The sequence below is a fragment of the Drosophila simulans genome, chromosome 3L (assembly GCF_016746395.2).
Source record: "Drosophila simulans strain w501 chromosome 3L, Prin_Dsim_3.1, whole genome shotgun sequence".
Lineage (NCBI taxonomy): Eukaryota > Metazoa > Arthropoda > Insecta > Diptera > Drosophilidae > Drosophila > Drosophila simulans.
The window spans coordinates 7,187,367-7,215,094 of record NC_052522.2 but is presented as its reverse complement, the minus strand read 5'-3'; the positions used below and the strand labels follow the sequence as shown (position 1 = coordinate 7,215,094).

The 27,728-nt window shown below is 44.2% G+C and overlaps 7 protein-coding genes across 9 annotated transcripts in view; 3 read left to right on the top strand and 4 right to left on the bottom strand.

The window, feature by feature from the left end:
* Nucleotides 1-41: 41 nt before the first annotated feature.
* On the bottom strand, nt 42-4,027 carry LOC6737112 (structure-specific endonuclease subunit SLX4). Of its 2 annotated transcripts, none has more exons than XM_016171001.3 (5): nt 3,886-4,027; nt 3,284-3,807; nt 2,293-3,225; nt 2,188-2,232; nt 42-2,131 (listed from the first exon to the last, which is right to left on the bottom strand). In XM_016171001.3, exons 1-5 carry the CDS (start codon nt 3,930-3,932, stop codon nt 231-233), a joined length of 3,450 nt encoding a protein of 1,149 aa, XP_016030738.1. In that variant the 5' UTR covers nt 3,933-4,027; the 3' UTR covers nt 42-230. The 2 variants fall into 2 exon arrangements, with proteins under 2 accessions (XP_016030738.1, XP_016030739.1); XM_016171002.2 differs by having other exon boundaries at nt 1,990-2,131; nt 2,188-2,227.
* Nucleotides 3,655-4,411, bottom strand: LOC27209356. The gene is made up of 3 exons (XM_016184791.3): nt 4,160-4,411; nt 3,886-4,094; nt 3,655-3,807 (listed from the first exon to the last, which is right to left on the bottom strand). Exons 1-2 carry the CDS (start codon nt 4,282-4,284, stop codon nt 3,932-3,934), a joined length of 288 nt encoding a protein of 95 aa, XP_016030740.1. The 5' UTR covers nt 4,285-4,411; the 3' UTR covers nt 3,655-3,807; nt 3,886-3,931.
* Nucleotides 4,412-4,634: 223 nt separating this feature from the next.
* On the top strand, nt 4,635-7,240 carry LOC27206244 (major facilitator superfamily domain-containing protein 1). Its single transcript, XM_016170067.3, has one exon. It carries the CDS (start codon nt 5,188-5,190, stop codon nt 6,622-6,624), a length of 1,437 nt encoding a protein of 478 aa, XP_016030737.1. The 5' UTR covers nt 4,635-5,187; the 3' UTR covers nt 6,625-7,240.
* Nucleotides 7,241-7,249: 9 nt separating this feature from the next.
* On the bottom strand, nt 7,250-9,909 carry LOC6737110 (RINT1-like protein). The gene is made up of 5 exons (XM_016171000.3): nt 9,649-9,909; nt 8,766-9,593; nt 8,482-8,707; nt 7,635-8,427; nt 7,250-7,555 (listed from the first exon to the last, which is right to left on the bottom strand). Exons 1-5 carry the CDS (start codon nt 9,787-9,789, stop codon nt 7,369-7,371), a joined length of 2,175 nt encoding a protein of 724 aa, XP_016030736.1. The 5' UTR covers nt 9,790-9,909; the 3' UTR covers nt 7,250-7,368.
* Nucleotides 9,910-9,979: 70 nt separating this feature from the next.
* On the top strand, nt 9,980-12,388 carry LOC6737109 (guanine nucleotide exchange factor DBS). 2 transcript variants are annotated; one of them, XM_044923135.1, is made up of 5 exons: nt 9,980-10,102; nt 10,163-10,323; nt 10,389-10,946; nt 11,004-11,557; nt 11,617-12,388. In XM_044923135.1, the coding sequence occupies exons 2-5, from the start codon at nt 10,191-10,193 to the stop codon at nt 12,301-12,303; spliced, it is 1,932 nt and encodes a 643-aa protein (XP_044779070.1). In that variant the 5' UTR covers nt 9,980-10,102; nt 10,163-10,190; the 3' UTR covers nt 12,304-12,388. The 2 variants fall into 2 exon arrangements, with proteins under 2 accessions (XP_044779070.1, XP_002083956.1); XM_002083920.4 differs by having other exon boundaries at nt 10,063-10,323.
* Nucleotides 12,331-13,432, bottom strand: LOC6737108 (uncharacterized protein F13E9.13, mitochondrial). Its single transcript, XM_002083919.4, has 3 exons — nt 13,277-13,432; nt 13,121-13,203; nt 12,331-13,057 (listed from the first exon to the last, which is right to left on the bottom strand). The coding sequence occupies exons 1-3, from the start codon at nt 13,350-13,352 to the stop codon at nt 12,389-12,391; spliced, it is 828 nt and encodes a 275-aa protein (XP_002083955.1). The 5' UTR covers nt 13,353-13,432; the 3' UTR covers nt 12,331-12,388.
* Nucleotides 13,433-20,445: 7,013 nt separating this feature from the next.
* Nucleotides 20,446-27,728, top strand: part of LOC6737106 (BAI1-associated protein 3) — a 52,857-nt gene continuing 45,574 nt past the window's right edge. Inside the window, exons 1-2 of the mRNA XM_039293053.2 lie at nt 20,446-20,761; nt 21,263-21,545. The gene's annotated coding sequence lies outside the window, so the exon portion shown is untranslated. The remainder of the gene's footprint in view (nt 20,762-21,262; nt 21,546-27,728) is intronic.

Below are 27,728 nucleotides of genomic sequence, written 5' to 3'. Positions count from 1 at the left end.
ATAGATGCTAGTGGTTAGCTTGAAATGGCAAATAGGAATGGTTAACAATGCTTCAAACAAAAGTGTTGAATGTATTTGAGTTTTATAAATTTTGCATACAATAAATTTAGATCGCAAATGCCAAATAACAATATCTTATTCAATAATACAATATAAGGTAAATACTAGAAAATAATTCAATGCATTCGAAGTGAGGTATAAGTACAAAGAAATTCCATAGCTTGTAGAATCTACTTCCTTTTAGAAGGCTTTTTTGTGTGTCTTCGCACATGACGCTCCGCTTGCTTGCCGGGAGCACCCAGTTCATAGCGAAAGATAATGCAACGCCGATCGAAGAAGGTCTTTAGATCCTTTGGATCGTATCGATGCCCCATGTGCTTCAATTGTAAGTAGACCGCCTGCAAATCAATGGGTTCGTACGTGAGCACACTCTCGTGCAGTTGGGGATTGGCGCAGATGAGATTGTGCCAGGCGATGTGCAGTGGCACCAGCGGCTGTGGCGTCTTCTTGGTAACGTTCGTTTGCATGACAAAGGTCTCGAAGTCATCGCAAAGACTCGGGGGAAGGGATTGGGAGAAGCGCAGCAGTTCCTCGCCCGTGGCATCGTTAAACGTGAAATCCTTTTTTGGCCCAGTTGCCGTCAAAGTTTTAGTGGTTAACTTTGATACTTGCGAATGTGGCCGCTCCATAATCACAGGAGTTGACTTGGAACGCACAATTGGCTCAGATCTGGCTGGTAAATCCTGAACAGCAGTCGTCTTCATTATGGGATGCGTTTGATTGTAGATGAATTCAAGCATTTTCACCGCCTGCTTGCGTTTCAGTGGCTTAATGCCGTACTTGTAGAGCTGCTGGAGGATCTCCGATTCCGGGAGGTTGGCGAAATCTGGCTTAGGTGTGTGGCAAACACGCACGGAGTAGACATTACCGTCAACATCTACTTGCTGCGGTTCAATCGGAGTTTGGTTGCCTGGAGTTCTTGCCTCCGATATGTCTGTGGTTTTAATCTCTCCCTTCAACAAAAGATCCAATCCTCGAGGCATGTCACTTGTTTCGCTAGCACTGGAGGCGTCTTCCTTTTTGCTTTGGAAAACCATCTGATCGAATTCGTCAAAGTCATCATCAGAATTTTGCGCGGGTTTGCTTATTTTCGACAAGAGCTCGTTAAATTTGTGGCTGCTCCTGCGTGCCAATGGCTTTGCTGGTGCATCCAAAAACGAAGCTTCTGCCCAGTTGATTTCATCATCCGATGACTTCTCTTTGCCGACGGGACTCTGCAGTTCAGATAGACTGAAGGGTTGAGACGGAGCAGCATCTAGTATTCCGAACTCGGCACGCTCCTTGCTAAGAGCACTCTTGTTGGGTGAATGTGAACCTTGTGATCCATTGCCATCCGTGGAAAAGGCCATTAAGAAGGCATCCAGATCCTCCTCAGTTTGGAACTGTGGGATAGCTCGCTTTTTCGATACCGGAGATGCAAAGCAACTGTCTGAGCTATCGTCCCCGATATCCAAATCCTTTACGGTCTTATTACCCTTCCAAATGGAGTAATTGATTTCCTCGTCGGAGAGCATAATTGCGTCGTTTTCATCATCGCTGTTCTGAGTTAAATCCACACTAGCATCCGACTGTTTGTAAGGAGAAGCAGCTGGCGAGACCATCTTCTCGGCTGATGAGTTCGTTTTCCAGTTTAGCGGACTTTTGAAACTGAGATCCGTTGATAGACTAACGCTCCTTCGAAGCGAGTTCCTCGAGAAATTCAATTCACCAAAGCTTGAACTGCGTTCGCTCTCATTTGGAGTGGTTAATATGCAGAGCTGGTGCGACGATTGCTCGGAACTCTTCAAATCTCTTTCCATGCTTAAGGAAAATTCAATTTTATCCTCCTCTTCTGCTGCTGCATTCCACACAGGGAATGTTTCAACCTTGGCATACTTTGCGTATAATTCCTTGGAGATGGGACAACTTACCTCTTGGGAACTAAAATCTAGAATTGTATCACCATTTAGGTTGTCTACATTGGAATCTGCTTCCGATGATGCAATTAAGTTTGGGGTTCTAGGCCTTGATTCATTAAATTCCACCATTTCGAACTCTTGTGTTAGGTCTATGAAGTCATCGATTGGTTTGTCTGGAAATTAAAATATGAATGAGATTTTGGTCGTGCACCTTTCCTTACTTACTCACCATCAAAAGAAATCTTCTCCTGCGTAGCGTTGGAAACAGTCTTTACTGAAAGCAAATTGAAATACTCTTAAGAGGTGTGCTGTCTATATGAATGGAGATTCTCACCTTCGTCGCTGGAAAACACTTCAAACGTGGTTATCTGAGAAGACTCATCATTGCTGAATACAATTTCTATTTCCGCGACCGAAGATGATCGTTCGCTTATGCTGACATTCTTGTAAACCTTCATTGAAAGATTCCTAACGTCTTCGGGTTCGTTGGAGATAGCACTCGTTACTATATCCGGCTCATCTTCGGAGTCCGCAAAGAGATCCGGAGAGGTGCAGCGGGTTGACTGGGCGGGAACGGTTAGGCTGGCCTTTGAGGTTGTGGGCTGCAGGTTTTCCTTGTCTTCCATTGTCATTTTTGGACGCTTATCCGGCGGCTCCATAGATGGACTGCTACCAGTCGACGAGGTTTCTGCCTCCACAATATTTATCACTACAGAATCATCTTCGATCATGTTTTCTGCCACCAGTTTTTCCAAATCATCCAGTTCCTGCATCACCTCCTCTTCCAACTTCTGTGGATCCCCGAAGTGCCGTTCCAACTCAGCGTAGACAAGTTCATGTTGTTGCCTCAATTGGCGGCATTTTTGGGTCTCACGCTCTGGCGAAAAATCCCTTCCCTGTATCGCAGCCCAATTCTTTAAAAGATGGTGTGCCGGCGTGCGACTAACTTCAAACAAGTCGGTTACGTAGTATGATCCTAAGTCATCTATGGGCCCTTCGCTTGGTTCTCGAAGGATGCGAGATTCACCCTCAGCTCTGAGTTCCTTCAACGTTGCGGTGATCACAGTGTATGGTAGCAGATAACAGTCTTCTTCCTTTGGCTCCTTGCCGCGCACTTTTTGGCCCAGCAATGCAGATACTTTCTCCTTGAGCTTCTTCTGTTGCACCTCCGGATTTCTTAAAGTTAGGGCAGTAAACTTATTGGCCCACTTGCCACGTCTACCTCCTTTGCTGGCCACTACGGGCAGGACCGCCAGAGATTTATAATCTAAATGGGGATAAACGAAAGTCCAGTCGTACTGTCTTAACTTTATTTGATTACTTACCTTCCTTGGCGGCTGTGCGGAAACCATACTTCTGCAGTTTATGACGTATTCTCTCCGTGGACTTATCTTCGTCATCCATTAGGTCAACCACTGCATCGTCATCGTCGTGCAAGCGCAGGCGTCCATGCTTCTCACACTCCGACTTGGACAGCGCCAGCGCCATTTCAATGTCATCCGGACTGAAGTTGTCCGCCATACAATGCTGGGCGGTCACCTCTGCGAAGATCTGCTCGTTGCGCAGGAAGTTGCTGATGCTGGGCTGCTGTTTGCTCTTTCCGCGTCCGCGACGCGCGCCACTCGACGATGGGCCCGTGCTGGTCTTGAGCTTGGGTGCCTTTTTGGGCTTGGGCCCAGGTTTTTCGAACACATTGCTAGCACGTATTGGTTTGATTTTGGGGGCAGGAGGATCGGGCTGAACAGGAATGTCGGCTAGACATGACGGAACTTCTTCAGCACTTTCGGGTGTGGCGAAGAAGTTGGACAACGATAATGTATCTGCGGCTGCTTTGGTGCTTCGCGTCGAACTTCGGATGAAAGGAAAACAAAGTGTTCGGTTAGATAATAACATTCATTTTATTGGCCTTTATTTCAATTAAAATTACCGAGGCTGCAGGTTTTTGAAGTTGGCCCGCCGCGTCTTGCGATCCATTATTTGTTTCTCTGCTCCTCGCTCTCCTTGATGGCGTCCTTGATGAACTGCGAAGTCCTTGGCGCGCCGAACTCAAAGAGTCCTTTCCTATCGCGCTCCTGTTCGGTTTGGGCCACCGCCTGGGACAGCTTCTCGTTGGCAATGCGCTGGATGGGAGTCAGGCTGAAAACGAGGCGGTGGCAAGCATTAAAACCACATTTATACGTTAAATTCGAAGATCTACTCACCTCCAAATGCCGAAGAGCACAGTTCCGGCGGCCAAGAGGGCATAGGCAAATCGATTGCGATACGTGTAGGATGGTGTGCCGTAGGTGCGTCTGGGCTTCCGCTTGGTGGTGTCGATGGGATCCATTGCTGCAAGGGCCGCTGAATTATATAATTAAATACATTTTACCCGGCAAAAAGTATGAAAACATGCTTCAACTCGGCGTTGCTGGATTAGGGTTGTCAGGCTATATTAAAACAAATCAAAACAAGATGCAAGAGATTTCTGCGTCGTTGAGTTGTACTTAAATAGTTTCTCAACTAATCATTATCTGGTTTAATTAATATAATCAAGCGTAAAAATATATTTATATTATTCTATTTTATAACTAATCATGGCTTACTAAAATTTGCATTTCAATCAGAGAAAACTTTCGATTATAATGGAGAGCAAAACAGGAATACCATTAATATTTGTGATCGTTATCGCCTGCCAGCTGTTTGAATGCACCTGTAGCTGCGTCGACAACCCTGCTCTACAGCGAGTTGGCATCCCCGCCATTGTATATGCGTAATTAACGCTAATTAGGCAGAGAAAACAATTTAGTTTCATTCGATCAGCAATAAAGTGCGGTTGCACACGTCACCGAACATTTGTTGCCCAACACCGCACTGCGAACTTCAGCAACTGGAGTGGAAAAACTGCTGATAACCGATGAACCCAGCTACAACTAACTAGCCCACACAGCCAACAACAACAATAGTTGTTAGACAAAGGGTACTAGTACAGTAAACAAAAACAAAAGCAGCGAGATAAGCAAAGACAAAGCAGAAGAGTTCAACTCGCTCGCTCGTTCGCAGAAATTGATACAAATATTTTCCAGAAACGGCAATAACGAAAAGAGCAAAACGAAAGCGAAAAAAAAAAACAATTGCGACAGGAAATCAGAAAGCCGATTAATCGTATCACATAGTTTTGCATACGCCCATTCTGCGGGAATCGGCCCCCCATCCAACTGGTCAGTGCGGATTGTGCCAGCGTTGAGTGGAGATGGCGCGCGAGGACGAGGAACGCATCGTGGACAATGAGGAGGTGTCGCAACCGACGGAGGAGGACCAAGTGGTCAGTCGGGACGGTCGGCGTGACAATGAACTGAGCCTTCCGTCCGGCGGCTGCTGCATGCCCTCGAGCACGAGCCACCGGTTCATGGCTCTGGTGTTTATGTGCCTGCTGGGATTCGGCTCGTATTTCTGTTACGATGCACCCGGCGCCCTGCAGAACTTTTTCAAGCGAGATCTTCACCTGACCTCCTCCCAGTTCACGCTCATCTACTCGATTTACTCGTGGCCCAATGTCGTCCTGTGCTTCGTGGGCGGTTTCCTGATCGATCGACTGTTTGGCATTCGACTGGGCACGATTATCTACATGATGATCCTGCTGGTGGGTCAGCTGATCTTTGCCTGCGGCGGCATACTGGACGCCTTCTGGATGATGATTTTGGGACGGTTCATCTTCGGCATTGGCGCCGAATCACTGGCCGTGGCCCAGAACAGCTATGCGGTGCTCTGGTTTAAGGGCAAGGAACTGAACATGGTATTCGGCCTGCAGCTGTCGGTTGCCCGATTCGGCAGCACCGTCAACTTCTGGGTGATGCAGCCCATCTATGAGTATGTGAGCAATTTTTACCAGGGACATACCGCTCTGGGCGTCGTCTTACTGCTGGCTACGCTCACCTGTGTGATGTCGATGATCTGTGCCCTCATCCTCGGCTGGATGGACAAGAGGGCCGAGCGGATTTTGCAGCGTAACAACAACCCGGCTGGACAGATACCGAAACTCACCGATGTCTTCTCGTTCAAAGCACCCTTTTGGATGGTATCCATCATTTGCGTCGCCTACTATGTGGCCATCTTTCCATTCATTGCCCTCGGACAGAATTTCTTTGTTGATCGCTTCGGGCTTTCGCCTGCTGAGGCCAACACCGTGGACTCGCTGGTGTATCTAATTGCAGCCGTATCGTCTCCGGTCTTTGGTTTCATCATCGACAAACTGGGCAGGAATGTGACCTGGGTGTTCACAGCGACACTGACCACCATTGGAGCCCATGCCCTGCTTACGTTCACCCAGCTGACACCCTATGTGGGCATGATCATCATGGGACTGTCGTATTCCATGCTGGCCGCTAGCCTGTGGCCTCTGGTGGCTCTCATCATTCCGGAATACCAATTGGGCACGGCCTACGGCTTCTGCCAATCGATACAGAATCTTGGCTTGGCGGTCATCACTATCGTGGCTGGAATCATCGTGGACAACAGCGGCGGCGAGCACATGTGGCTGCAGTTGTTCTTCATGGGCTGGCTGACCATTGCTCTGATCTCCACCGGCGTCATCTGGGCCTACAACAACAAGCACCGCGGTAATCTCAACATGACACCCCAGCAACGGGCACAGTTCGTCAGCGTCGAGAATTATCAGAACTTTGAATAGAAAGGGGGGATACAAAGGAGCGAACGGCACCCGCAGATCGGATTATTATCGGTTATTTAGTGTAGACATAAAAGTTACTCTCTGCGGGCAATGCGCCTTGGTCCGTTCCGCGATGTGATGATGATGTGTGATGTGCGTCTCGGGTCGCAAATTGGTATTTACTAACTGCAATTGTTTGTCATCCGACGATAGGGATATACAATACGCCCTGATCAGCCATGAATCAGTATTGATATGCGATTCGAGCCCGATCAGGCCGGTTTATATGCTATTTTACGCTATGTATTTTTAGAGCAATTTATTATTATTAAAGTTACCGCATGTTTTTGTGTCAACGTTTTACAAATTAAACTAAACATTGAGACCCCAATTCCAACTAAATGTTTAATTATCACAAACAACATTCAAGACTTGTGCGCCCAGGGCAACGAATTGCTATTTAATTGTAAATACGTACTCGAAATTAAATCTCATTCATACAACTTGGTCGTTTGTTACTAGCATTCGCACGAGTTCGAAACTGTGTCCTGGTTAAATACAAATTAGTTAAATCTCCGACATGATAACTTTGTTTATACACATGCCTTTCTTCAAATAAAATGAATGTAAATTACGACAAACATCGTTTAACTTTCATTTTGGGTGTTAATGATTTTATTTCGCAAAAAAATGGTGTCTGAACGTTGTATATCGTTTCAAAAGTTCCTAGGGCCCAATTAACTAGCTTAAATTAATTTCCATCGCCTAAAACATCTTTATGTCCGTCCTCCGCTCCAGCACCTCAATGCACTGCTTGCTGTCCATGCTGAGCACATGCAGTTCCCTCAGCGGCTTCGTCTTCTCCTCCACCGATTGATTACCACGCAGCGCTTCCAGCAGCAACAAAGCTGTTCCTCGTGCCGCCGCCAGCAGCTTGCAGGCATCGTGTGTTCTGGCGAATCGAATGGGAGTGAAAGGTGTCAGATTTATGTTTATTTTGCACCAAAGCTACATATGCAGAGATGACTCACCGCTTGAAGAGCAGCTCGGGACGACGTGTATACTGTCCAAAGAGCGCGAATAAATTGCGTGTCATGTCATAATTGAATTGCGCTGCTCCCGCAGCTGAGAACTTCGTGTTCATGACCATGCTCTCGAGCATGAAGTCATCGATTTGATGGGCTATCAAACGGAGCGTTTGGGTGAACAGATTGGCGGAGAGTTCCCGTTCCAGATTGTGCAGCAGCGTGACCAGCACCTGGAACATTTCGCCACCACTGGGCGAAAGGATGAACGGCTCCCGGCTGTTTTGTTCGGGCATAGTTGGCCACGCATCACGGCGATAGCTCATCGATTTCGCTTTCATCTCATTGGTTGCCTTGGTGGCCAGATTCCGCATTAGTTGTCTGGCCCAGTGCTCCAACTCAGCGACGGCATGCTCGAACACTGAATTAATCTCCGTGGCATTTGGACCGGCAAGTGCCGCATGCAGGTGCAGATAGTGCACGTTTTCGCCCCATTCACGGAGCACCATTACCAAATAGTTGATGGCATTCAGTATGGGAATGCTTGGCACCGCTCCGCTGCTGTGCAGTTGCACCAGGCGTTGTCGGAAGCTATCGATCAGCTCCAGTTGCAGGTGCAGGAACTGCAGCTGGTGGCCCGGTTGAATCAGCCCATAGTAACGATCCTTAATAGCGTCCAGCAGGCGCATGAACTGATCCGCACACTTGGGGATTTTCAAATCGTTCTCGAATGTGTTGGGATCGATTAGCTGGAATGGTGTCTCCGCCTGCAGAATGTCATCCATTTTTTCCGCACAAACTAGGTAAGCACATTATTAAATAACAGCAATCGAGGGCAGAGACCTTATCTCACATCGTTCTTCCAGTGAAATCCAGCGTAGCAAATACATCGGTTGAGTGATGACAGAAATCGCGCTCGGAAAACTAGCCGGATACCCAAATGTTTCCCGTAACTCGGATTCGAAAGCCAGCGTCTCATCCAGCAGATGGGCAAATAGTATCTCGTCCTGGGCAATCTGTTCTATGTCCACCGCCAACTTTTCAATGGCTAACTGCACCAGACCTCGAATAAACTCCAGCTAAAAGAGGATCACAATTAGAATCTTGAGTGTTCTAGTAAGATACCGAGACACTCACCCTGAGATTGTAGTCCAGCTTACCCGCTTTAATGGCAGCTGGCTGAAATGTTTTGCCCACAAAGAAATGCGTCTCCTTGCCCCAGTTGAGAATTTGCGTGTAGAACCACTCGGGCTTGTCTAATCTATTGGTTTGCCTGGTGCCTGTGAAGTGAAATTGGAAACGCTGGCGATACGGCGCCAATAGGAGCTGCACCACCCGGTTGATGGGCTGGCACACGATGCTGGGCGTGATGCTGTGCAGTGGCGCCCGCTCTTCGGCGGGAGATTTGATGAGGAACATGTACTCCGCTAGCAGTTGCGCCTTGGCAGTGTCTCGTGCGGACGAATAGTTGAGGGCCTGCTGTTCTAGATGTGCCCAGCGCATGCTCTTCAGTACAGCCTCGAATTCGCTGGACAGCCGCTTGAGGAGCAGCTTGTGCCAGTAGATGGCAGTGCGTTCGGCAAAGGATTTCAGCGACTGTGCCTGCACAGCATGCAGGCGACCCACTACGCTGTGCTCGCAGTCGTTGCCCTCGTAGAGGGTTAGGTAGATATTAACCAGTTTGTCCTCGTCCTTGCCATTGATGGCGTTGCCCAGGGCAGCGCTTATCTCCTGAATGTCCTGCACCAGGAGCAGATACTGTTGCAATCGCTGCAGTTGTCGCACCTTGTCCAAATCCTCCGCCACTCCCTCAAGCACGGGCTGGCATTCCTTGAGCTTCCTTTTCAGCTTGTCCTCGAAGTGAGCCAGCTTTTCCAGCTCGAAGTCGATGCTCTCGCAAACCTGTTGCTGGCATTGGAAGGCGGTTTTCAAGCAGGACACGTTCTGGGGATCCTCGTAGTCGAGCTTTTGAATGATATGGATCAAAATCATGATCTAGATAGATAGAGAATCGTCCTACCGATTGGTACAAAATTTGGAGGTGCTCTTTGTAGTGGCTAACGAGGTGACTAGCCCGGTGCAGCTGGCTGGCATCCTTTCCGATCTCCTCGTTTAGTCGCGCCACTATGCGCAACTCCATTTCGCTGAGTTCTGCATGCATCTCGGTGCAGTAATAGCTAAAACAACATTTAAATTAAAAGCTAAACGGGCCACGAACCACGTATAAAAAATAAATAGTTGAGCTAGTGTGACCATGTCGCAAAACAATTGGCTCGACGAGTGCAACTAATTTGCGGGCACAAAAGTTTTAAATTAAAAAAAATTTGATATTGCAATAACTGGCTGTCAAGATAAATAGAAAGCTACAAAAATTGATAGAATAATATTATATTGTGCTAAACTTTTTCTTACTCTTCAATCTCCCCTCGCCAATGCGGTCTCACAGTTGCTAGTGTGGCTGCCACTCACAAACGGTAACACTGCAGAAGCGGCATTGTTCAAATTGAACAGGTGTGGCGTCGTTTTCTTTTTAGATCTTCTTTCCAGAAAGTCGGTTGGAAAATGTTTACGCCCAGGCAGAAAGGATACGGGAATGGCTTCATTTCCTCGCCACAAACACCTCTCAGCTTCAGCCGGGAACTGCGGCAGGTGCTGCAGGAGCGGAATCTTCTAACCGCCAAGTCGCGCAGGAAAGGTGAGTAGCGTACAAAGGCGTCGCCAGGTGTTCAACAACTAATGGTGAATATTCGCTTCGTGCAGTTTGCTCCATGCTGGACAGCAACAATAGCAGTCCCATTGGCTCACCCAATCCGGAAGCGGGAAAACGATTGGGTTTCCGTCGCCAGGCCATCGAGGAGATCATCTCGTCGGAGAAATCGTATCTGGAGCAGCTGGAGCTGCTGATGAACTTTTTTGTGCGTCCCTTGAAGGAACAGGCTATCATCGATTGCTCCAATCACACGCTGCTCTTCGGTCAAATCGAGATGATTCACAATCTGAACGGAGAATTCCTGCGCGAACTGGAGGCGAACATGGAGAATGTTGCGCACGCATTCCTGAAAATGGCTCCATTCTTCAAGCTGTACTCGGTGTACGCCTTTGACTACCGCGGAGCTCTGTTCATCATTCAGGATTTGATCAGCAAGAATCCGGTGTTCCGAAAGTTTCTGGAGCAGACTGAGAGTCGTCCGGAGGTGCAACGCAAGCTAAACTCACTGATGATTGTGCCCATCCAGCGGGTACCTCGGTATAAGCTTCTTCTGGAGCAGGTTCTGCTCTACACGAGTCCCGCAGATGCTGACTATAAGTTGTTGAAAGGTATGATCTTGAAGTTAATGTTAATCAGATATCGAATAATTGCGCTCATCCTTTCAGAATCCGTCAAGGAGATCGAGGCCACCGCCAGTCACATAAACACCTGTGTGGAGGAGCAGGAAATTACCCAGTATCTGATTCATTTGCAGAACTCCTTGGTGAATCGCACACCGAACATTGTGAAGCCATCGCGACGGGTAATCAAGGAAGGCGTTCTGCAGAAGATCACTCACAAGGGCACGGAAATCAAGCGCTATTGTGTTCTCATGTCCGACATCTTTATGTACTGCAAGATGATCAAGGAACGTGCGCCCAACACCGTTGTGGAAAATTCATTGGAGTGTTGCTGCATTTTTCCGTTGAAAAAGTGCAAAGTGTACGAAATGCTGCCGGGCAACTTTAAGCTAACTTGCCAAAGTGATGGCATAATCTTCGGTAGCGGCGATGTTCAGCTGTCGCGCACTTGGGTGGGCTTCATCCGCGATGCCATTGATCTGCACGTTCAGTGTCGAAAGACACTGCGAAAGGACTCGAGCAAAAGAACGCCCATACGCAAGAAGGACATGAAGAAGTTCGGCGCTGATTATGTACTGAGTCCCAATAAGCGCAAATGCGTGAGTACCAAATAGTAACATTTACAAGATAAACACTCATTTTTTAAAAAACACTATAGGAATATGAAACGGTTTTCCGCAATAAGAATCGCAGCACGGATTCCGAAGAAGAAACTGAGGACAGTGCTTGCTTTTCCCGAAAGCGAAAAGCGTCCAGTGGAATTTTAAGGACTCCAAATTCCAATCCAATGGCAAAGGCCTCCTCCACCTCCTCACTTCCCATGAAACGTGTTGCACCGCCACCACCAGCTCCTCCACCGCCTCCGGCAGTGCAGATGCGCCACCAGCCGGGTAGACCAGGAGAGTACGCCAGCAAGGAGAATCGCATCTCAAAGCTGTACAAAAAGATTGCTGCCGGGGACAAGGTAGCCAATGTGCGCGGCATCCTCAAACGCAGCAATGTACCGGCGCCCAACAATGATCACGATCCAAGCTACGGCTTTGCCAGTCGCTACTCCGACTCGAAATCATATTTCAGGGCCCACAATGTGGACAACACCATACCAACATTTGTGAAGCGAGAGGATCTGTTCAACGGGGACAACATGTTCCCCGTGCATTTGAAGAGCCATGAGGAGATCTGCACGCCGCCGCAGAAAAAGCGCGTCAAGTTCGACGACACCTTGGATGCAGTGTCTCCGGTTTTGGTCGAGAAGCCCTTTGCTTTCTCCAGCGAGTCGTCTTCCGCCCTAAAACCCACCTCTTTGCGTGAGCGAATTTATGATTTCTTTGCAAATCTATTCTAGAACTAGATGACATCAAACTAAATCGTATACATATATCATCGTTTACAACATTTATACACATCAATAAATCCATTAACAATTGTAATCATTTCGTGTGCCGCAGTTGGCAAATCTTTTTCATGAATTCATCCACAGCTGGTTCACTGATCTCCTCCAGCCAGTTGCCATTTCGCTTAAAATGCGACCCAATTATCACAGCGTGCGCATCTTTGTAGTAACTGTCGATATTATTCCTGGTTACTCCAGAGCCAATAATCAGTGGAACCTTCACCCTGCCGGATAGCTGCTGCAGATCTTCGGGACTAGCTGCATGACCCGTTGCTGTTCCCGTGATTATGATACCATCGGTCATGAAGAACTCTGCCGCATGGGCCGTTTCCAAGAGACTAACATCGGCGGTTATGGCATGTGAGCTGTGCTTCTTCTTCAGATCCGTGAAGATCAGCACATCCTCGGCATCGATGAGCTTCCGGTAGCGCAGCAAATCGCCCGCACAGGCATCCGTGAAGCCCTCATCCGCCACGTGGCCAAAGACGAATCCCTCGGCGCGAATAAACTCCAGCTGACTAGCTTTGGCAATGGCCAGTGCTTGTTTATTGCCGCAGGCGAGCACTTGGACACCACACGGAATCTCCTGGGGGACCACTTCGCGCACCGCCCGTGCCAGGCGAGTCATGCAGGCGACTATCTCGGCGCCAAGAAGACGCTCCGGCACATAGGGAATGTCGTGCATGTTCTCTATGAGCACAGCATCCTGCAAAGGGACTTGCAGTCAGTTTAAACAGAATGGAATATTACTTATGTATGTACATCCTACCAGTTGGTGTTTCTTGTACAGATTCGCCTCGAAGATGGCCTTCTCAATCGTCTGCTTCCAGTTGCCGGCATATCGTGGTGTTCCTGGTGTTGTGGTTCCCGGATTAGTAGCAATCGGATTTGGTGGTTACTGAGGCTCTGGTGTAGACTCTCTCACCTGGCAGCGCATCCACGTGTATCATGCCGATTACTTTGCATGTTTGCTGGTTGAATACCTTCAGGAATCGTTGCATATTTGATTTTAAAGCGAAGCAAATGGTGGGTAAACCAAAGTAGTTTGCCGGCAAACAGCTGATAAGCGAACCAGGGATGGATGACATTTGTTTATGTTTTTTTTTGATAAATTAATTAACTACAAAGTAAAGCTATAATTAAAAAAAAATTATTAAAATTGTTTCGTAAATATTTATATAAAAAAGTTTCTTAAATATTTATTTTATTTTGTTTTAATTTATTTTTAATTTTTAAGTACTTAAATACTTTTTAAAGTAAGCTGATTTTTTGAATAATACACTTTGCCACTTTTAAGGACTCAAAATCATTTAAAAAATCTTTTATGTTTTAGATCGAAAACAACAACATCACGAAGTGGCACTTTAAATAAATGGCTAAAGCCAGCGAAAACAATTATGACACTTTGGTGGAACAATGAGTACCGCTATCGGCGGCAAGGAAACCGGAAGTGGACTGAAAGCAGCCGGGAAAGAGGCACTGGGAATAGTAACTGGGGAAATCCGCCTACAAAGTCTCGCCGAATGAAAGGCTTCTCCATTTGGGCGGTGGCACAGCTTCTGTTTTGTTCCTGTCGCCACTCAATTACATTGTTTCAGGCGCCAGGAGCCCGTGGTCCTTGAGTTTGATTTGGTTTGCAGTGGGTGGGGTTGGGCTGGAATGGTATGGGTATGCGATGGTGTGGGTGTGGTATGTAGGATGTGCTCCTAACTGGCTGTGCCCAGCGGAAACGTACTATGTGCGCGACAGAATTTCAATTATCAAAGCGTGCGAACTTCTCCACCTTCGATTTGCATACCCATACCCTGTAACCCGCACCCACTTCATAGTCGCCATTTGTTTGTTTGCTCGTCATTGTTTTCCTCGCCATCGATGTTCCGCGATGTCCTTTGTGCCAGCAACAATTGCGCTTTGTCCTGTTAGCAATATGTAAAAACGATTGTTGTAAATGGACTCCACTGCTGCGGTTCCGATTGATCGAGTTCCCATAAGAATGTGCAATCTAATTGAATTTTGTTTGGCACCTGATTGGCCAGCAAGGTTGAGCCAAGTTCAACACGGCAAACAATCAGGATATGCCAGCTTAATTGATATGGAAAAGAAATATGTTTGCTCCTAGCTGAAATACATTGGGAATTTTTTTTATCCTGGCTTGCTGATTAAATCGAGTTTCGTTTCGCTCGGCAAAGGACCTGTGCAAATATCCTGGGCCAAGTGGAAACTCTTTACCTGTTTGGCAAACAGTATAAATAATTTATAATCTGAGCCGAGTGTCCTTTCGCACTTCCAGCCCACTTCCGCCGCACCAGTTCCCATTCCCCATCCCCAGCTGGTCCGCAGGATCTGTGTCCTTTGGCGTCGCCTCACACACATGAGTGTGTGTGTGTGTGTGTGGGTACCCACTTTGTTCGGCTTGTAGTTGCAACAAGTTGTTTCCGTGTTTGCCTTTTGTGCCCCCGCCCTTGATTATGCGAGCTGCTAACAACCTTCATCTGTATGTTTGTCTGCACCGCACGGCATGGCAAACAGAAAACATAATGTCCAGGATATCCTCCCATCACGAACCCCCAGCAGGACCCTTCTTTTTCTAATTAGCTTGCGGAGCGGAGTGCATGATAAAAGCACTATGGGAAAATCAAAACAAGGATTTATTATCTATCAAGGTTTGAAAAATATGCAGTCAAGTTAAAAGCATATTTTAAATGGGAATTATTAAGTTTTAATCTAATTCCAAATTAACTTTTGATGATTTGCTGTTTCAGTGTAACATATAGTACTTCTACTTATATTTTCTTCAGTGCCGAGTTGAATGCCAACTTTATGCTGACGAGGCCAAAGAACCAATTACTGACCAACTGATGGAAGTTTTGCCAAAAGGGAGAGCTTCTCGAATTCGCACTAATTAAGCTGCCCGGCTGCAAGTGCATAAAATATATAACGCATTGTGCAATAACAAAAGGCTCTTCAAAAGTCAAAAACAAGCCATGTTGATAGCCATGTGGACGTGGCCGAAAACAATTGAATTATTTAGCAGGCAGCAGGGTAAACTTTTTATAGTCTCTAATTGAAAAGTTGCCGTCAGTCGTGGATTGCCAGCGTTCCTTCACCTGCATTCAGCCTGTTCCCAGTACTCCGAATTTCTCCCTCAACTGTCAACTGCAGAAGATTGGGCGAAACAGTTGGGTAGCAAGGTAGCCCATTTTCCTGACCGCAAAAACTTGCCGACATTCATTTGACAGGAGACAGTCGTCGTCCTGGCGAAACTAGAACCCCCAAAAAAACGGAAGGAAAACTCCAGTCGGAAGTCGGCCTAACGAGTTTTCCATTAATCTCCGCGTAAATTACATTTTCACACCTAATGCCGCTCAACGTGGGCGAAGCTCTTTATCATTGTCGAATCAGCGGCGACCATTTTACAAATTAGCATTTCAAATATTCGGGCGACGTTGATTTTCCAAGCTGTCGCAGGACGAAGGACTCGATGGGCGCGTGAGAGAATTTGATAAATTTGCCATTTTATTTGGCATTTGAGCGTTTTTCATTAGCCAGTGTAAATGCAATTAGTCAATAAATCGAGTGAATATTACCAATTTTCATGCGAGCCACGTCGGCCGGCCAAATGCTGAAGGGCAAGGACATCGTCGCGACGTTCCTGCGAAATGTGCGTGCTGTCGCTATCGGTGGCCATAACTCCTGGACGCCACCGGCAGCGCATCGATCATCATTGGCCAGCCAAGTGAGGGTGGGGGTAATATGGCCAACACGCAACCAGGCTGCACTGCAAATTGCTAAATGAGCGAAAACATGGCCAAAATGTGTGTGCACATTGTAAGCGGCCAAAACTGCAAAGCGTTGGGTGGGTCTATCCTCTTGGCCAATATAAGCACAGCGAGAAGTGCTTACCTTAAAGGGGCTGATTTATTGGAACATCTTGTTAAGTTTACATAGCTAAGCACTCATTTTTTAAATTAAAAATCTGGAGTCTTTCTTAGAATATATATTAATTAAAACAACAGCTTAAAGCCATATTCATACAAATTAAAATCAAAAAGTAGCTGGTCAAATTCAGAGAAAAGCTAAGTGCTTTTGCAAACTAACAACAAAGGTTTAGTTTTAGGAACTTCAAACTTTTTAATCATATTATAAACTAAGCAATTTGCATTATTTTGTAAATTTATTAAAATGCATCAGTAAATATTAACTTTTGGCGTCGCCTTTAAGACTCGAAACTTCGCCCGCGTTATAGCCATTGAATGCCAGACTGAATGTCTTGCATCTTCGCAGTTTAACCCACTTTATGGCTCTTTCCATAATGAGCAGTGCTAAATTTTCACCATTTCTCAGCGGTTGGTGCTTACCAGGCACTTCGTTTAATGTTGACTGCTTTACAGCCCCCGCAATATTCCACTAAATGATTTAGGTGACAAAAAGTTTGCAGACGCCAAAGAGCTGAGCCAAAAAAAAAAAAAACAAGAGACAACTTTTTACTTGGTTGTTTTGGCTATGAAAATATAAATATGCCACAACGCGCAAGGAGGAGAGTGCAAATGATGCCATAAACTGAAATTGCAAGCGCTGCACGAACAATTAAAGGCGAACAACACGTATACGCCACGTGTGCACAATTTGCTGCAGCTGCTCAGGGAGCAAATAAATTACTCAATTCGCCGTTTCAACTGACAGGCAGACAGGCCAACCAAATAGGCCATAATACGAACAACGTCGAATTTTCAAGAGAACTTTAATTAAACTAAGCCACAGCCGGAGAGAAAAAGCGACGTTTTCGTGACCTCAGGTGGCAAATATACGTTGGCGCACCCAGTACCAAAAAAAAAAAGGAAAAAGAATATACCCGATGAGCAGACAGCTGGATTCGGGGAGTGGCCACTGCTCCAGACATGGCTAGTTGGACTATTGGACTCGCTTTATCTTGGTCAGCCAAAAACAAATTGTCGCACCTTGAACTGCCCGCAAAAGTATGCTATGCTTTTTCATTTCACTTTTATTTATTGGATTTCGCTGCAGAACGAAGCGAGACTACAGATACAGATACTGTGTCTGAGGAGTCAAAACCAACTAGAACATGGCACACATACATTATAATTCCCTGCATTAAGGAAAGAAGAACTTAATATATCAGCTGCGCTGGGTTTTTCCTTCGTGTTCTTTAGCTTTTAAGCCGTACTTCATAGATAGTCATCAGTGGGCAGGGATAATTAGTGAAAGTGATTTGTGTCGGTGGTTGAGTTGATCGTTCTGCAAATCAGTGGCACTTCAAGAGCATTTTCCCTTCCATTTAATTTGCATTCCCTGCCCGACAGTCGACGACTCCTTTTCCAACATCCTTAAGCCTCGCTTTATCCTGGTCTTAAAAGGCAAGCAGGTATTAAAATGGAGCTGCCATGCAGCCGGCTTTTGTCTTTCCCAGCCGACTAATGAAGCTGGGCAAATGCATTCTGCTGAAATTCCTAAAGGATATAATTTGCATTCCATTCAAGTGGGTCGGGTATTTGAGGCATTTGCTTGGCTATTTGGATTTTTAATCAAGCAACATTCTGTTTGCCTTGCTTTGCAATATAATTCCAGCCACTGTGTGTGGGATAATATGGCGGCTTTTCTATAAACTAAACATGCAGTTTTTTTATCCCGAATTTAATGAATTAATTCTGTAAGCTCTTTACGGATTTCGAAGTTAGCTAACCCTTTAAATAATTACATACTTTACTGTGTTGGCATTTTAATTATTGTAATTTAATCTAGGCTTTGTATGTAAACTAATTACACAATATATAAAAGCCAAACTAAAAGCGGGTTAAGCCTAAAATTAAAGCGCTTGAAGGTGTGCAATCCCCACCGCCTGTCTGTGTATGTGTATGTGTGTGTATTCGGGGCAACCAATCAAAGTTCAAAAGTTCACATCATTGACAGCGAACAACTTTGGCTGCTGTGGCCCAACTCAAATTAAGAAAAGATAGCTGGCAAGCAGGAGAGACGCACAAAACTTTTATCATTTTCACAGTCCAAGAGAGCAACGAGAATAGTTAGTTACGAAGTACACACTTGCCACCCCAAGCACCCGCAGTCCTGCGACAAGGACTCTTGTTCACCTCCTCCTCGATATTGTCGCATATTTAAGCTGCTTAATTCCGTTGCCAATGGCATCCGTATTCTTTTTATGCCCTTCCAAGCCAACAATCAATCACAGCCTGGCTGACGTCTGTTGACTCCCGGCCAACAATGCATGATGCAAAAATGCGTCGCATTCGCACTTCCATTCCATGGAGCAAAGGCCCACAGGACCAAACAGGACCCACAAATGCCAAAGCCCCAAGCCAATCAGGCGGAAGGTATGGGTGCGACTGCAGATCTGTGGGCACGGAAAATGCCTTCGATGCCCGGACACACACACACTGCCTCCCAGTGCTGCCCTTCCGCCATCCGCCACCTCGGTGGATGAATCTGCGTTCTGCGTTCTCCGTTCCTGAGCGCCGTGTACGTGGAGGCATGAAATTGGGTCGCCTGGCGAAAGGCGGGGTTCTGGGTCATCGTCGTGGCGGAGCGTTCCGCACGGATTCGGTCTCGGATTCGGGCGGCCGCAGATGGAGAAGGAAAATGCCAACCATGAGTCTAAGATTGCGGAACTAAATTCCTAAATAACATGGAAATCTATTTGGGTATTTAAGAGGAATGTGTAGCCCTTGCAGATGCAATTTCGCAATTGACAATTTTTGGTTGCTATCGGTATACACTTCAAAAAAATCATGTTGAATATAGATTTTAGAAAAACTTAAGAATCGAAGCTTAGAAAAATTATATTATACGAATTCTGCATTAAAATTTATATTTAAAGTAGGTTGTATTACAAATGTTGTAAAAAGATAAAATAAATCATTCTAAGTTTTATTATTTTTGTATTGAGTTTATCATAAATTTGTTACATGTTGCTTAATTATCTTAGAGTTATTTAACAAATTTGAAATCCATATGTTTGCAGAACTTTCTTTGTGTGTAATCCTTAGTGGCAGGATGCGAGTGGTTCGGTTCGGATTGTGGCGTTTGCTGGGTGGTGAGTGGCCAAGGAAGGAAGCCAACGCGCGCTAAGCGCCGTCGCTTGATGGAGCTCATCATAATTTTTGGGGCGCCATGGTGGAAAGCAAAAAGGAAACAAAACAAATCGAAGTGGAGCGGACAAGAGCAACATGTTGAAGAGCGCGCGACAAAAGAGAGAACGGTGAGAGCGAGAGAGTGCGAGAGCGAAAGCTTTGACGCAGCTTTTCGAGTTTTCGGCACTAACCTTCATCTTGAACTTCACGAAGAGGGGAGCCATATGTTTGTTCGCGTGTGTGTGAGTGGGTGGGTGGTTCGGTTGGTTGTATGCTCCATTTCTAGGCCAAGTCTCGACCCCCTTTTACCATCCTTGGCCGTAAAAACATATGCAACAGGAGGGAATTCATTCATGACCAACCCACACCATTAAGCAGCGGATAATCGTAGTAACAGACGGAGCTTTGGTAGAGCAAGTTTCGTATTACCCAAGGAAGTGCCATTATGTTATAGTTCTATAATAAATACTTGTTATAATCTTCTTGGAAGTGAAACGTGCATATCATATTCACAATATGTTTATTAAAAGTCTAATAATTACCTTTTATAATGGTGGAAAATATTGTTATCAGAACTTTAAAGTTAAATTTGAATAAATTCATTTTTAAGGTTTTTAAATAATAATTAAGTGCACTTAAATATTATACAAATATTTTTTAAAGAACATTTTTACAACAAATGAGCTATTTTTCATACGACCATGTTAAAAGTTCTTTGATTTATGCTAGAGAAAACAAAATAGTAATTTAAATTCTTAACTTGACACAAACTTATGCTATATATTTTGAATTTATTAAATAAAATATGTCAAAAATTTGAAATTCAAATGTTCCTAACGGTAGAACTCCCTGTTGAGCTTTGTTGAAGAGAGTCGGGATGTTGGGGAAAACTGAAGACTGAGCTTTCCACACACACTCTCGCTCTCTGCGGCTCTCGCGCTCTCACGCACACCAATGCCAGCTCTTATCAAAGGACAACGGCAGGCTGGAAGCCAAGCCAGCCAGCAGGACTCGCATTGAGGATAGCACAGGAGCAGAAGCAGGAGCAGGAGCAGCAGCAGCAGCGGGAGCAGCAGCAACAGTGCGATGGATGCACGGCTTATAAGGTGAAGCCCGAAACTGGAGCAGCTCAGTTCGCTGTGGGCAGGCGTCGCAGAAGGTAGTAGCTCTATCCACCCAGCGGCACCAGAGGAAGTCCAGTCGGCAGCCGAGGGACCAGTCTCCCAGCCAGGAGTCAATCGAATCAAACAAAAAAAAAAAGGAAAAGAAAAAGAAAGATCCTAGAGCAAACCGACGGCGGTGTGAAAGTGAGTGCGCGAGTGCCAAATGAAATGAAACGTAACGAAACGAATAAGCCAAGCAAAGCAAACTGCTCGTCCCTAAACTAAAACAAATTGAATTGAATTAAATTGGGAGAGAGGTGGAGCTGCAGCAGCAATTAAAAGCAAATTGCTTGCAGCTAAACGACGAAGGATAAAAGGGGCCAACCGACGGGATCCGCCCGTTTATGTCACGCTGCATTTGCACATAATTGCAAACTGTTGCGCGGCCTGCAGTTTCGCCTTTTATTGCCAGGCAATAAAATAAAAATCCATTTGCCCGAAACCATTACACTCCGCTCTTAAAAAAAACCCACGACAACTGTTGCACACTGGATACACCACATAGGACTTAGGACGGACACACGGACACACTGAACGCCACACTACACCACACTGCACTTGGGGGCCACAGGACATAACCATTTATTTTACGATCTCAGCCTTGGTCATGCCCCATTAAATATGCTTCTGAATGTTTTGTTCAAGTTGAAACGGAAAGCGAGAAACGAGAAACGAAAAGCGAAAAACGACATGCGAAATACCAAATACGAAAAGTGCACAACCAAAAATTATGCTAAAATAAATATTACAAAAGAGAGCGAAGTAGACTAACGCAAAAAAAAGTAAAAAAAATCCTGAAAGCAGCAGCAATTTGCATCAGAAATTCCGAGTTCTGGTCAAAACGGAGCAGCGTGTCAATTTATGCAGCCATAAAAGTTGAAGGCGAACTCGAGAGCAACCGAAGAGGAAAAGGATTCCCATTCACCAGGTGAGTCCTTGAAACAGTTTGCACTATTCACTGGAAATGGTTAATAAATCGACAGTCTGCCAGCGACATTCGCAGTGCAATTAATGATAACAACCATGGCTCTTTAATTATTCATGCCAGTCTTCATTATTGATTTAATCCTTGTAAATTCCACACACGACTAACATATGTACATATGTGCGATATAGTAGTAAATATATGTATTATTAACACCTGAGGGCCCTTTGCGATTGCGAATGTCCGGCTGAAAGTTGATTCACGGCTTAATAACATCAGACAGAGAAGGTGATATAAAATCCGTTTTATTATTGCAATAAAGTATTCACGCAATTTTTGCAAATCAATATTTATGTTCGCACTCAGTCGGCGAACGATGCATTTGTTGTTAGGATAAATCCCGGAAAAGTCGAAACGGCGCACATGGCGTATACGTAATGCGTATTTTCTTTAATCATGGCAAACAAATATTGACGCAACGCCAGCGAGCTGGCCGTAATATTTTGATGATGTGGATGCCTCGGGCGCATTTAATGACCACCGCTTCCTTATCGCACCAAACTATTATGGCCACGTACACGAGTATTACGCGTATTAAATGGAATATGTCGACTAATTTGCTGCCGTATATCATTTAACCGCGCTGCCTGCGAAATGTGCAGCTGTTGTTTTTATGGTCGGTTGCCTTGGATGTGTTGCATGGTCTAGTTGGGTATATAGAATAACAAGTGTCTGTCAAGCAAAAACGTAAACAAAAACAGCAACAGGCCGTTGGGATCGCTACATCCGCAGTTAATTAAAACTCAACTTCAATTTGGCAACTGTTCAGTCGCGGCTGGCTAATTAAATTTATGCAAAATCCGTGTCAATACACACACACACGCAGCTGTAGCGGAATGCAAATTTCAAATCAAATTAAGCAAGTAATTCCACGGTGGCCCACCTGGCGTATGAGTGCTGCGGCTCAAGTGGTGCCATCTGTTTGGCTTTGCTCCATTTCAAAGGCAAACAATTAGGAGGCAAGTTAAAGCTGAAGGACTGTGAATGGGGCATCATTTCATTTGGATACCCTGAAAAGTGATTAATTTTTCTGTCCAACAAATATATCCCTCAATCAGCTCTAAAAATAATCGTGAAACTTTTACCCACAAACAACAACAATTGATTCCGAATATAAGCTTCACTTGCCCGCAAAGGATGTGACCTTTGATAAGTTAGGGTATTGATAAAAGGCGGCACGGTGAACAAACGAAAAGTGTGGCACCGTGCTTTCATGTCAACTTTGTTAATTAAATGAAGCACTTAACATCGGGGGACATATTTCACCCTTTTTTGGGGTGAGCTGCGTTTTGTTTTCCCTGTTTATTTCTTCTTTTTCGCTGACTACATAATTCGGTGTACCAGTTCCATTTTAATGACTGTCCAGTTCCGTACTTCTTATCATAATTTCCATTTTGACTTCCGTTCGCCGTGCTGCCACTTCTGTGCTTTATTGCTCGCCCATTCCAAAGATTTTTCGAAATATTGTCCTTAGACTGAATGTGGGCAACTTCAAAGGATTCCGTGGGCCACTGTGACTTTTGCCTTTTTCCGCTGCTGTTTTGCATAAAGGTTACAAACAAGTTGTTTTTCAATTTCATTCTTCCGACGCTAATTGCAAGAAAAATGTTTAGTTTCGATGAGAGCGCACTACTTTGGCTACTAACTACTTTATTATTTGCAATTTATTGCTGTTGCACAATCTGTGCTATTTTTTCGGGCTATTTCCATTGTTTTTGACATTCCCTGTTTGTTTGCCAGCTGCAATTGTTGTGGTTTCTGTGGTAAGTTTGTTAGGGAATGGCTTAAGGGTAGTGAACAAAAAAACAAATGCACACTGTTTGCAGCGCAAACCACAACTTTATTGCATTCAAATTTGTATTTCCAACAAGTTTTTTTTTTGTTTAAATTGAATAAGAACGAAGCGAAAACAAATAAAAAACCAATTATATGCAATATGGGCAATCGTAAAAATGTGAAAACAAAAGAGTTTTGTATTTCTGGAAGAATTTCTTTAGTTCGTAGGCATAATTGTCTGCATTTTGAGTTCTTAATCTAGATAATCTTTAAATATGGTTTATTTTTGTGCTGTACATAAGATATGGAAATAAATGTAGGTTTGGTGTTGGAAGTTTTGTATAGTATCTTGTAAAACTTAATCCTTTAAGGTCCTGGCATTAGTAATAGGATCTAATTTGGCTTTGTTATATTTGGAAACTACCTACATGTCCTTTTTGTGCGGAGCTTCTCTGTAAGGTTGCCATGTCAATGAGCTCACTTAGATTCAGTATTCCATTCATATTGCTCTAATATGCGACAACAAGTATCCATCATTAGCTTGATATTCCCATATCGAGTTTCCACCTCCTCCCGCTTTCAATTTCCGAATGACCTCTGCCAGAAATGTCGCAAAATATTGTCGCCTGCTGTGTTCCCAAATATTTGTGTTATGTCGCCGACGATGAGCGTCAAATCAGAATTCGATATGTTCAACAGCCAAAAGACGGTTGGCTATGTGCTAAAAGCAAATGGAATTCGCCGACGAATCGAATCGAAAATACCCTCGTCACAGCAGACGACATTACATCAAAGAGTCCTTGAAGGAGTTATTAGCATGCCCACTGAGTTATGAAGGGTATGCCAAAAATGGGCAATTAACCTTATCAAGACGCTGCGTGCTAGTAAAACAAGGAATGCCAGCAAAGATGTGTCCTCAACATCGTTAAGATTTCGCAGTGAGGAAAAGCGACACGGCGAAATGAAAGGAAGAAACAAATAAAACAGGACGAAACCGAAACCCGTAGCCTAAAATATACGCCATTAGACAGACGGAATGCCAAAGCAAAGGCAAACAAAAAAAATAAAAATAAAAACAAGGAGTGGGCGAAGGGTCCTTCAACGGGGTGGCAAAGGCAAAAAGCAATTTCAAATATTTTCGTTACCTGCTTGTAGAAATTTTTACGTTTTTCTGATTACGGAGCAAAGCTTTCGTTGCCTCTTTTTTTATTGTTGTTGTGTAATTGTGCGCACCGAAAAAGGAGGAAAAGGGGGAAAAGTGGGGGAGTCCCCCAAAAGACGACGGTGAAATGGGTTAAGGGAACGGGCAAGTTGTGGAGCAGGAGAACCTGAAACAGCTGGGTGGGTGGCAGCACTTAAGGTACGACTCCAAGGCTCCATTCTAGATATTTGAAATGCAAAGAAGCATTGCATACTTTTCCACATCCAGCGAAACAGCAAGGAGGCAAAAAAAAACACTGCATTTTATAGCCAAATGCATCACAACGAACATTTGGGCCCAGAATGGCAGCGAATGTTCCTTTCGAGGACCGGATTTGTCAACCAGCCAACAGGACGAAGAGGCTTGCTTATTAACCATAGCATACTTAGCAGCTGAAATGGAAATGCTGGCCAAAGTATGCTGAAGAAGTCAAGAGTTGTCGTGGCAGAACTTCAGATATAATTGAGATTTGTTTTCGTATTTGTGCAGTGCACTATGGGGCATTTGGCCTGTTTTTTTTTGCAAAAATGTGTTTTTCACAAGTATGCAAAATTGAAGTATTTTAGTATTAATACATTGGAAATACGTTAAACTATTATGTTATAGACGGCAAAAGTAATTTTAACAGTGTACTGTTATAATAACAGCTGTTAAAGTCGGCTGTTACTAACATATACAACGTGGCTGAAATGCGCGCAGAATTTAGCTTAACTTTCAAAGTGTTAAAATTTAAAAAGAAGACGAAGAAGAGTATAATTTGAAATTGAAATTCAATCTTTAGGTTTTTATTATGTGTTGCTATTAATATATTGTTTATTGTGTGCGCCTATTTCCACCAATTTGTACATTTAGCAAGTGGTGTCAACATGTAGTTGTTTGAAACAAATTTCAACTTTGAATAGAGCTACAAAAATTTGTTCAAATTTGTTCAGTAAGTGCTTATATCCATGTTTTAGTGTGTTCAATTCCTAACTCATATCAGGTAGTCTCTATGTGCGTTTTTTGCGGGTTTTTGAGAAATTTCATTTTTTAGGGAACAACATCTCGATTGCCCATGCAGCCCTGCTGGAAGTGTGGCGCAAGCAAAAGAGTGTTCGTCAAAAGGAAAATTCTTTTTGCACTTTTATTAGTGGTCATTTTTCTGATAGCAAGCTAGACTTTAATGAACGATTAACGAATAGTAATAATAACGAATGTTTTCAGTCAATCTTTTGCGAAATAGGAGAAAATGCAATCGAAATCGAAATATATGAATTTTCGAGTATTTTTTCAAAATGGTTAGAAGAACACCTAGTCCTGAAGGTAAAAGAGAAAAATAAAAAGGAAAGGAAATTGGCTGGATGCCCGAAAACGTCATATTATTTTAAAAGTTCGAGTGGCCGAAGACAGCAAGTAGATGAACTCGTATGGGCGCAGAACCACAACGAACGTCTTTTGGGTCAAGCTGCAATGCTAGCTGCACGGAAGGCGGCCTGCTGGATCTTGCAGACATAGTTAAAATTCTTTTTTTGAACCCAGCCAAGGCAAATATAAATAATATCCCATAATATCATCAATAAATATAAAAAGGCGCGTTCGAAAACATAAGCGACTATCTCTTCCACCAGAAGTCATTCAAAATTTCAATTTCAAATGTTAGCTTGCGAATTTGAACCTGACACCGATTCTTCAGACTCTATTGATTGTAAAGACGAAGACGATTATGAATTTGTATACAATATTAAAATTAAAAATTAACTTTTAAAACATAATATTAAAAAAAAAAAATAAAAATAAAAAATTGGGGCGGAGTTGGGGGCACGCCCACTTTTCCAAAATATTCCTGGGGGCATATGTAACACATAAAAAAAAATTCATCCAAATATCTCCCATAGTTTAGGAGTTATTAATTTTTGTAAAAAAAACAGGCCAAATGCCCCATAGTGCAGTGCTCAGAGAAATTTGCGTATTACATACACACGTGAATTGGGTTGAAGAAGCAAGTTGGCAGTCATCAAAGGATTGAAGGAAAAGATGGCTAGAACTTTTCTAAGGATTAAAGAGCTTTGCAAAAAATATTCTTTGCTGTATCTGGGAAATCCAGCATGAGTTTTTTTTTTTTTTTTTTTTTTTTTTTTTTTAATATTTATTAAGTGAAGAATCCGTACATCATAATATTGTATCTTAACATCACAGTGTGGAGAAGTATTCTTATCAATTACCAAACACTATAAAATAAAATAAGTGGAGTAGGAACATAAATGAAGAGTTTTTACTGCTGCCCAATTGTCTTGGCGAAGCCTTGCCGTTTAAGTCTTCTTAGAGGTCGAGCGGGGATGAGACGTCTTGCAAGAAGACTGCTATGGCTCAGTAATCTGTCACTATATCGACTTGTATGCCTCCCAATTTGTGACTCAACTGTGTGAATATTGAGGTCTTTATGGAGTGTAGAGTTACGTACATACCAGGGGCAGTTGGTTATTTGTCGTAATGCGCGATTTTGCATCACCTGGATACGATTATAATTCGATTTGGCTGCAATTCCCCAAATCTGGATCCCGTATAACCATATCGGTACGATACAGTGCGCATACACAGCTCTTTTGCACCTCATCGAAAGAGTGCTCCTTCTATTCATGAGCCATCTCAGCTGTTGTGATCTGTGGCCACATTTTTTTACTGTGTTTTTTAGATGCGGCCCAAAGGTGAGCCGTTTATCCAGGGTGATACCTAGATATGTTGCTTGCAGGGGCTGATTCAGGGTAACTCCTTCTAGCCGAATTGGAGGGGTGTTTGGGATAAGCGTTTTTAACGTGAAGCACGGGTTTGTTGTTTTCAGTGGGTTTATTTTTAGGTTCCACCGTTTACACCAGGCTGCCAGAGCATTAATATATTCTTGTAGTCCGTTAGCTGCCTCTCTGCTGTCCCTAGAGTTATATACAACTGCGATGTCATCTGCATAGGTTGCAATAAGAGTCCTGTTCGGTGCTGCCATGTGTTCGAAACTCGGGCAAGGGATATCAGCAGTGTACAAGGAATACAGTAGCGGTCCGAGAACACTGCCCTGAGGGACTCCAGCTCTCATTGGGTATATAGAGGAGTAGCTATTTCTCACCGTGATTTTAAATTGTCTTTCTTCTAGATATGACTTTAAAATACAGAAGTAGGGC